Raw genomic sequence first — 11,047 nt, forward strand, 5'->3', positions numbered from 1 at the left:
ATAAATGGGCTAAATTCTAAAGGAAATTCTGTGGCGCATTTTATTCAAATAGGATTTTTCCAACTTTACATTAGGTATTTTTACACTTGAGGCTTCCTATTTACCATATATTCATCGGCGACTCACCAAAATTCATTGGCGATTAATGTATATAAGAATAATGGGGCCACATGTGTCAGATACCCAGTTAATACAGACCACCTCTGGCCTCATATAGGCCAGATTAGTGAGGGTTTACCATGATATTTTAAATAACTACTTTTACTTTTGAAAATAAAATTTTATACTCACCACCTGTAACCTCGAACACATCAGGGTTTGGGCTTTCAGAGGAATACCACTCATATTCCAGGTAGTAGTGGTCATAATGAGATCCTAATAAGGAATTAAATCCCTTCATTTCATAACGAACTGGCACAGGTTCCATGACTGAAGGAGCTCTTGGTGATTTCTGAAGGAAAGGAATAGGGAATAGCTGACAAAAATGAACTGGAACGGGCAAACTTGATGAAATGTAACATTCAATCCATGACTTTACTAAAATAATTTCAGTAAATATTAAAATAAAATAGTTCAATCACAATGGAAAATTGTCACTCACCTTATATCTAATCCACAAAGTATACTTGTTGACTTTTTCTCCTTTCTTTTCCACTAACCTCCACTTTTCACAATCTAACCCATTTATAAATTCAGAGCCAATACACTGAAAAAAGAAAATATAATCTACATTTCAATACATTCAAATTAATGATATCACACAATAGAGCTATCACCAAAAATACAGTGGAACTTTGATTAATGAGCATATACTTTTGTACTTAAAAGTGAAAATGTTCCCATATAAATACAGTAATGTGTTCAGTACCAAAACAATAATTATGCACAAGGCTCATTAAAAGAAAATTATACATATATGTACACACACACATATATGTACATATACAGGGTACGGTGCTTAAATCTTGACAAATGAAACTTTTGTTTAAAAGCATATTTATTTAAAAAATACAAATGAAAATTAAAATCTTTTTACAAGCATTGCTATCTGTCTAGAGTAACATTACTCAATGTAACCCCCTTCAGCTGCAATGACTGCCTCCAATCTCGTCCTGAATCGATTGCACACACTCTTCAAAACAGTGCTGTCCATATTCACTATGCTGCTATGATAGCGGTGCGTAGAGATGTGACATTAGGGTGCCTTGTCTTATTGTTACCTCTTTCAACTATGCTGAAAACATAATAGTCGAGGGGGTTCAAGTCCAGGCTATTAGGGGCCAGAACTCCTTTGACCAGAACATGTCCATGTTATCTGAGAGCCAGTTTTGGACTAAATGACTCATATGAGCTGAAGTATCATTGTATTGTCTCCCCAAGACCACAGTTACCATCCACGGTTTCACGACATTCTTCAAAATTTGCAGATAGACTTCTTCTGTGATAGTTGTACCTTTTCAAAGAAATGTGGCAGCATGATATCACCCTCACTGGACACAACACCTAGGATGTGAACACTAGCTGGAAATTTTGTTCGAGCAGCAATCGGGACATCCTCGGGATTGTGGGCGAGCAAAGCGATCATTTCTCCGGTTGATCGTCGCATCAATTACTCTTCAGGGACCACATTTCTGTGCTGTACATAACTACGCTCCATATAAAAGTTTTGAAGAGTCTTTTCTTAAAATCCTTACTTAACGTCCCTGCCATCAACTCCCTCGTCCTAGTGCAAGTGTCTTTGCCTAGTGAAATTCTTCTCCTTACGTCCCTACTTCTTCGACCATGTTGGTCCAAAATACCTCTGAGACACGTAAACTGTTCTACCTGCTCTAGCTTTTGCCCTCCTATTTTAATGTTTAGCTTAGCCTCATCCGGTATCTATCGCACTGAATTTCCAATTCACTCAGCAATGCTTGCAACCACTTGACTGACTGACAAACTAAAGCTTGGTCATCAGCAAACTTAACTGATTTCATGAATTCCCCTCTGATATATATATATATATATATATATATATATATATATATACATATATTTAAGATCATTAATTATCTTCTTGTTTTCTTCTATCTTAATATGGATCAACTTGAAAAGTGAATTTGTAGAAAATAAATAAGAATCAAAATAATTAATTTCTTATTTACGATATAATACATTCCTAATTATTTTTTTTGGAAAGTTATCTGGAGGCATTTGTTTTTGTGGTTACTTCAAATTTTGTTTAAAATGCAACACATTTGTCATTAAATAAAGGTGTAGTAGACATAGCAGCTGCCTTATTAGGGTGATGCTTTTCAATGTGAAATGGAAGTTTCCCATGTTTTAGCATTTCTCTTACAGCCATAATCCACCTTGGTCTTGCTTTTTTCAATGATTTTAATTTTCAATTCTATGGTTATTTTTATTCATTATGACTGTCTTCTAGCAGATTTTTAAAAGTATGCACAAAATATTATTAAAATGCGCAGGTGTGCAATCATTCCAGTAATTCTAATCTCCTTGTCACATATTATGGAAAATATCGCTTATTGAGAGAGTAATATTAAAAATTAATTTTTGAACATTACGCAAATTATTTGCTACACGGTGTGCTTATTAAGTGAGGTTCCACTGCATCAAACTAAGAGAAAAAATGTGCTCCTCCAAGTGACAAAGATTCTTTGCAATATATTTTTCAACTAGTTCTCATATGTATAGAGGCTGGAAATAGTTACAGTTGAAATTCAATAAGTCTAGAGTGCTTTTAGAGAATGAAGATAATAGAGATGTTTTGTGACATACCTTTAGGGCAGATAGATAGTTTGTGTTATGGAAAATTTTCTGATATTGGGGAAACACAATCTTATAAGTGGTAGGTGAGGAGGAATGACACCAGTAACACTTTTTTTACCGTAAACTTTGAGGCAAAATAACGTAAATATTAATTTTTGAATAAAATAAATAAAAAAGATCAATATGTATCCCTATAAACATTCTGCACATTAAATTAAGCAGATATTAAAGAAGTCAGCTAAGCTGTGGTTATGCTTTTGCAGGTGGAAAATAAAAGCAAAAACAAATAATTATGAAACATAGGCAATGCTTCTAGAAACCTGACATACAGGCTATCAAGTGAGGCATACAATAATATCAGTTGTTGGCAATTAGGCACTGCACTGTATTGCCATGGACATATTGAGTTTATCACAGAGTGGTCGGTCTCCTAAACCTATTATTGACTAAATTTGAGCAAATTTTACATGCCAGAGTTTCCATGACGTCAAAGAGAGAGACAAAAATGACCAAAGTCCCAGGCACATGTGAATTTTAATTTTGGGGGTTATAATAATTTATCTCTCAATCAAATCAAGGTCATTTTCTCTACCTACCCTACCTGTTGGCACAAATGTTATAATATGAGGAAGTGAGTCAGAATCTCCATTTACATTTTGAAATATGTTCAATGCCCATGCACCAAACATTAGTATCACTACATATTTTTTATGCATAACAGTAAATTTTTTTGGAAAGTGACTAGAGAAGTCCTTCATAATAATAATAAAATGTTAGCCCCTGCATAAAAATATTTGCATTGAATCATCAAAAGGAAAATAAAACACAATTAAGTACACTAGCTAGAAACACAGTAAAAACAATGAAATATGAATAATATACACACATGAAAATTACAAAGTCGTAATTGTTACATGATAATATAATCCTCATTCTCACAATATTATAATAGAAGCTTTTGGTCAAATATCTTTTGCAGTATTTTTTACCATACTTTTTTGTTTTCCAGGCATTTAATTACCTGTATTGATGGCAATTTGTTGTTGAGGCAAAATCCATTAAGTTCAGTGCCATTGAGGTATTTTGAGTTCCTGTTGCTCTTAGGTGAATAAATTTATTTGATCTCACATTGCTACTATGATCATTTCAATTTTTTGAAAGCATTGCAGTTTAGTGTATAAGCTCACTATGTTCATTTTATAAATGCACAGTACTGAAATAATGTTGAACTGCATAATTTAATTTAGTGGGCATTCTTAATGGGACCAGATGCATTATTTTTATGATTCTATTTTGCATCTTCAAGATTTTTTTCACATTTTGTGGAAATTCCCAGAGTAATTCCTAAGGCTATCCTTGAGGGAACATACAATATGAACCTTGAAATTATTGCTAAGCCTACCACAACATCTTGTATTATCAGCTAATATGATAACCAAGTAATAATCCAAATTTAGTCAGAAATGTCTCCTTAATGAGAGTTTTCTGCTATGTTATACTCTATAGTAATTTTTTCTTGAGTGATTAAAACAAAAGAAGGTTGACTTTTCTGGGCTAAGAATTAATTTATTTGATTGCAACCACCCTAATGAATTATAATGGTTTGATTGACTCTGTTTCATAGTTTAGCCAGTGTTATCGTTAACTAAAATCTGGTGTCATCTGGAAATGTGAAAGGTTCCACTAGTAAGAGATACACAGGTCAGATCATATATAAAGATTAACAAAAGAACAGTTTGATTGTAGATTACTGTAGAACTTTGATTGTAGACCGTAGGCAGTTAAGCAGAATTTCTACCCTATTATCCTAAAGTGTTAGTTAGCAAGTGACCCACTAAAACTTTATGAAATTCCGAAAGATATTCTTTTATGTACAGCTATTTCTTGAATTAAACATTATTTCATTATTATGTGTTAAATTCAATACTTACATTAAATCCTGTGAGATCAGGTAGAATACTCTGAGGAGAGACAGGTGATTCTTTTGTGCCATTAACTTCAAGGCATGACCGTTCATTTACTTTAGTCTCTGTTGTTATTGGCACAATTTTTCTCATGGTTCCAAAGTCTCCCATTTTACTCAGCTGATAAGTTTTCACCATATCTACAAATGATGATTATGTATAAACGTGAATACATAGAAATTATAACAGTGATATCAAAAATGTTTATGTGAAACACCAAGTCTTCCTTACCACCATAGTAATCAATTCTGCTGGAACCTGCCTCTGCATCATACCATCCATAAAATGGTTCTCTAATTTCTGCATATGGTATGTAAAGCACCCCTTTCACAGTATATTTAGAGCTAAAAACAGGTGCTGAGTCCTCTTGGACAACAAAATTTGTTAGATATCCATAAACAGGAGATACTGAAAAAGAAAATCATTAGCATGAAAGACTTGTGATATGTCAATCTAGTTAAAATGGCCATGGCATTTTTTTATGAAGTTACCAAAAATTAGAAGTATGTGACACTAGCTGTTGGAATAGACTGCATCAAGAGTAGCACCAAAATCTAAGCTATATAAGCAGCAAACAAATTAATTGAATTAATTAAAAAAAACTAATTAAAATTTTTATTACCAAAAGATGGTCTTATACCACAAAAGATGAGGTATTAAAAATATGAAAAACAAAACGGAGTAGCTTTATACCAATTTTTAAGAAGTTTACTTCAGTGCCAAGTCACTAGTTTCAGTCTCGCTTTGGTTTTGAATGTTAAACAGTTGGGGCACAAAAGCTGGTTATTTATTAAATAATGTAATTCCTATGCACTTCATAATGACTAAAAGAGCATGCATTTTACGAAATTGTCCATACTGCAGTCAAATTTGTACGAAACAGTTGAGTTAATCCAGGGATTACAATTTAATTAACAATTAAAAAAGAAAAAACAGAGCAGTAGCCCATAAAAATTCCTATGATAGGATACTGAAGGCAAAGTTGGTTGAAATTGTACAAAAAAATGTAAGTTCAATACATTCAACAGACCAATTTAAAATCTTGGAATGAGGATTCTGAACAAGATGTACTATTTTTTAAATGTGATCTTATGGTAAAATAAGACAACCGCAGTCATCAACCCAACGGTTGGTTTGACGGGTGAAGATAGAGCTAATATAGTACAAGGCCCAACAGTGCATGTAATTGAAATGTAATGAAATAATTGACTTTGTAATTCCACACACTTTATTTAAAAAACACACGACCCAGGTTTCGACGTTGAACGTCATCATCAGGTGGTCCTCATAGAAGCACGCTGGCTATATATACCTTCTGATCATAGGAGGGGGGGGTTGGTCAGAGAGGGAGGTCGGAGGGGTAAAAAAGGTTACAATGTAGCTGGGAAGAAAAGAGAATTACATTTTTGATTTAGAAGAGTGGTAGGTCTAGGAGTGGGGAGTGGGAGGGATACAAAATTTCGTTGGCAAGATCATCTTTCCAACGGACACATTTCAAAATTTCTAACTGCTCCAAAGCATCGAGCCTTTGACCTTTTTCTTCAAAATGAATAATTTTTGTCACAAAGTCACTTTTGTGATCACTTTCGATGAGGTGTTTTGCAAAGAGGGATGTTATGTTCTTATTTTTTACACATGTTTGGTGTTCTTTAATCCTTTCTTTAAATTTCTGTCCTGTTTGTCCAATATACTTTGTGCTACAATCCGAGCACTTTAACTCATACACTCCACTCCTCTCGTTTTCGGGGACTTTGTCTTTAGTGTGAGAGATCAGGTTCTTAAGGCATGAACGACTGTAAAAGGCACATTTAATTTTTTCTTTAGGTAAACTTTTAATTACTTTTTGAGAAATAGTCCCAAGATATAGTATTCTCCGCCATTTGGCAGTGGGATCTTTTACATGTTCGGGGTTGTAAATGTGGCTTAAGGCTATTTTTGTAAGTTTATTCCGGTAAAGTTTATTTATTAGATCTTCTGAATACCCATTGTTTACTGCTAACGTTTTAATTACATTAAGTTCCTTATTTACATTGAATTTTGACATAGGGATAGCGGTCAAACGGTGGATCATTGCATGAAATGCCGAAAGCTTTTGGGTGAAGCAATGCCTTGAAGAGGAATTAATTAATTGGTCTGTATACATTTCTTTCCTAAAAATGGAATACTGTAACCCATCTTTGTCTTTAGAAATGGATAGGTCGAGGAAATTCAGGGAACCTTTTTCCTCTTTTTCACACGTGAATTGTACATTAGAATTGATAGAATTTAGATGAGCTAGAAACTGATCTAGTTGCCTATCAGAACCTGTCCACACACAGAAGACATCGTCTACATATCTTAACCAACAAAATACATTATTAATGAGAGGGTAGGCTGAGGAGAACAAAACTTTTTCAAAATTGTCCATATACATATCGGCCAGGAGTGGGGACAAGGGCGAGCCCATGGCTAAACCATTGGGTTGTTGGAAATAGGTACCATTAAAAATGAAATAATTTTGGGAAACACACGTCTTAAGTAATGCACAAAGTTCACTTATAACTGGAACTGGGATGGATTTCCGGATGAGGATGTCTTCGGCAAGGTTCACCGCTTCCATGGGTGGCACGTTGGTGAAAAGGTTGCGTACATCTGATGAACTGATACATCTGCATTGCGTACATCTGATGAACATCTAGATGTACGCAACCTTTTCACCAACGTGCCACCCATGGAAGCGGTGAACCTTGCCGAAGACATCCTCATCCGGAAATCCATCCCAGTTCCAGTTATTAGTGAACTTTGTGCATTACTTAAGACGTGTGTTTCCCAAAATTATTTCATTTTTAATGGTACCTATTTCCAACAACCCAATGGTTTAGCCATGGGCTCGCCCTTGTCCCCACTCCTGGCCGATATGTATATGGACAATTTTGAAAAAGTTTTGTTCTCCTCAGCCTACCCTCTCATTAATAATGTATTTTGTTGGTTAAGATATGTAGACGATGTCTTCTGTGTGTGGACAGGTTCTGATAGGCAACTAGATCAGTTTCTAGCACATCTAAATTCTATCAATTCTAATGTACAATTCACGTGTGAAAAAGAGGAAAAAGGTTCCCTGAATTTCCTCGACCTATCCATTTCTAAAGACAAAGATGGGTTACAGTATTCCATTTTTAGGAAAGAAATGTATACAGACCAATTAATTAATTCCTCTTCAAGGCATTGCTTCACCCAAAAGCTTTCGGCATTTCATGCAATGATCCACCGTTTGACCGCTATCCCTATGTCAAAATTCAATGTAAATAAGGAACTTAATGTAATTAAAACGTTAGCAGTAAACAATGGGTATTCAGAAGATCTAATAAATAAACTTTACCGGAATAAACTTACAAAAATAGCCTTAAGCCACATTTACAACCCCGAACATGTAAAAGATCCCACTGCCAAATGGCGGAGAATACTATATCTTGGGACTATTTCTCAAAAAGTAATTAAAAGTTTACCTAAAGAAAAAATTAAATGTGCCTTTTACAGTCGTTCATGCCTTAAGAACCTGATCTCTCACACTAAAGACAAAGTCCCCGAAAACGAGGGGAGTGGAGTGTATGAGTTAAAGTGCTCGGATTGTAGCACAAAGTATATTGGACAAACAGGACGGAAATTTAAAGAAAGGATTAAAGAACACCAAACATGTGTAAAAAATAAGAACATAACATCCCTCTTTGCAAAACACCTCATCGAAAGTGATCACAAAAGTGACTTTGTGACAAAAATTATTCATTTTGAAGAAAAAGGTCAAAGGCTCGATGCTTTGGAGCAGTTAGAAATTTTGAAATGTGTCCGTTGGAAAGATGATCTTGCCAACGAAATTTTGTATCCCTCCCACTCCCCACTCCTAGACCTACCACTCTTCTAAATCAAAAATGTAATTCTCTTTTCTTCCCAGCTACATTGTAACCTTTTTACCCCTCCGACCTCCCTCTCTGACCAACCCCCCCCTCCTATGATCAGAAGGTATATATAGCCAGCGTGCTTCTATGAGGACCACCTGATGATGACGTTCAACGTCGAAACCTGGGTCGTGTGTTTTTTAAAAAAGTGTGTGGAATTACAAAGTCAATTATTTCATTACATTTCAATATGTTATGCAAATTCCACAAAGTTACGCCTGAGACAACAAAAGTGCATGTAATTCATACATCAGGGTATGGGGGGCCTTTCCCTGTGCTGCCTATGGTTTCCCAGGAAGATCTATAACCTGAAAAACCACACAGCTTCGGTCAAGGTGACAGTACCCAGAGGCATGACCAGGACTCAACCCACCATTCTACCTTTGAACTACCAAGTTCAAAAAACTTTAACTACCCCTAAAGGTAGCAATAGATGAGAACTACAGAAGTTTGATTTCACACACAGCTTAAGTGGCTCTGAGGATCAGCAACAAGAGTATGAAAGGCAGAGCTAATGATTACTTAGGACACGATCAGTTTGTGTTCAGGCAGGGGAGAGGAACATGTGATTCCATTGAAGTAAAGAGGTCATTTGAATACAATCAGGTTGTATCTGCATGTTTTGTACATTTTGAAAAGACATCAGATGGAGTTAATTGGGGAAGATTAATGCACTGTATTGCAGAAAATAGGAAAAGACTGATGGGATAGGAGACGTATCTGCAACCTGTACATATCTTAAACAGCTCAGGTGCCAGTGGCGGATGGAGAGTCCAGATGGGCGCTGTTAGGATGAGGAGTGAGACAGGGGTGTCCATTACCACCTGTGCCATTCAACGCATATGCTAAGGAAATGTTTAGAGGCATGGGAAGAACTGGAACTGGTCGTCCTTATTAAGGTTTCTAGAGGAAAATATTAGCATCACAAATCTTTTAAATTTACGCAGTTTAATGTCACTTCTTACGATGTTGACTATTTGTTCATGAAATCGAGTCGAGAGGATTTTGTGGAAAATAAAACAATACGACATAGCTTTGAATAGAAAATCCTAACAGAAAATTAATAGAAATTTCTTTCCACTTGTAACTTCTGATTAAAAAGGCATCCTTCAGGCAAACCAACCCGCTTGCTTCAAGCAAACACTGTTATTGAACCCGCTTTCCCATTGACTGAAATGTTGTTCGTAATTTGTAGCAAACTCAAAATAATCATTCGTTTTACTCACTCAGCCGTTTTCAAAATTGGATAAATTTTCCACTCACCAGTCATAAGGATGCACCCTAAGTGCAACAACAAAAAATACTTTGAGGACATCCTCCCAGATCGTGCAGAACTTGACTATAAACGCCCAGCTCAGAAAATGAACAGAGTGCGATCGTCAGAAGAAATTCGGAGCTATAACGGCTGCGGCACAGAAACGACTCACTATCACACGACCATTACTAATTCTATCAGCGTAGCTCGCAGCTGTTTGTCATTGAGCGTTTCGCAAATAAACAAAGAAACAACGGATTCCAGATAGTGAGCACGGTTAGCTGACTCATAGGAAGGCAATGTGGTTTGCGCTATCAAAAGCTGTGAATAAAGTGCATAAATTCCTCTTTTTGCTGAGAAGAAAAAAATAAAAAATTACTTGACGCATACCATGATGATAAATTAATGGCATATTGTCGCTCATTTTATATATTTTGTGGAAAAAAAGACGGGTTGGAAGAGATAAATTGCTATGGGGGCAGTGATAGTGTATTGTGGAATTTCAATTTTGTTTTATAGGTTAGTCCAATTTTCAACCCAAATGTGAATCAATATTAAGTTTAATTATTTTCCATCAGTAAGATACATACTTAGAAGTAGCTTAGCATCGATTTGTCTCAGATAAATTCAACCACCCGTTGTAGATGAACTTCCAAAAGACCGGTAACTAATTTTTACTAAGCCGGAAATTGCATTCTGATTTTAATTTCATGGATGCCGTCAAGACGAAAATGAGAGGTAGGTTAAAAACATTAGCGTCCACATTGGAATACGAGAGTAAAACAAATGTATGTGGCAATGATTCAAGGTTAGCATTCATTATTGCAGTGGAAATTGATTTCATCCGATGCCATGAAAATAACATTTAGAAGTCGTGCTTTTACTAAAGGATTATCATTTTTCAAGATGCAGAAAAAGGTGAATTATATATATTGAGCATCGTAAAAGTAGACAAACTTTGAATGCAGAGTCAAACAATTTATTCTCAAGAACCTTTGCATCATAACATAAACAGCATTAATTATAATCCTTGCTACCTTGAAGAAAAATCTGCAGTTTTTATTAATAATACAAAATTATATTCGAATTAATTGACAAGGTTTACCATTTTCCTCAAATAACAG

The 11,047-nt window shown here is 35.3% G+C and overlaps 1 protein-coding gene across 1 annotated transcript in view; it reads right to left on the reverse strand.

Moving 5' to 3' along the window:
- CtsK1 (C1 family peptidase 26-29-p) overlaps window positions 1–10,140 on the reverse strand; it is a 30,896-nt gene extending 20,756 nt beyond the window's left edge. The window contains exons 1-5 of the mRNA XM_071592220.1: window positions 9,932–10,140; window positions 4,968–5,144; window positions 4,704–4,876; window positions 602–706; window positions 292–451 (exon numbers count right to left, since the gene is read on the reverse strand). Of these exons, the coding sequence (XP_071448321.1) occupies window positions 292–451; window positions 602–706; window positions 4,704–4,876; window positions 4,968–5,144; window positions 9,932–9,983 (667 nt within the window). The 5' untranslated portion in view covers window positions 9,984–10,140. The remainder of the gene's footprint in view (window positions 1–291; window positions 452–601; window positions 707–4,703; window positions 4,877–4,967; window positions 5,145–9,931) is intronic.
- Between the last annotated feature and the right edge of the window lie 907 nt (window positions 10,141–11,047).

Source organism: Hetaerina americana, unplaced genomic scaffold (assembly GCF_022747635.1).
Source record: "Hetaerina americana unplaced genomic scaffold, ioHetAmer1.1.p SCAF_5, whole genome shotgun sequence".
Lineage (NCBI taxonomy): Eukaryota > Metazoa > Arthropoda > Insecta > Odonata > Calopterygidae > Hetaerina > Hetaerina americana.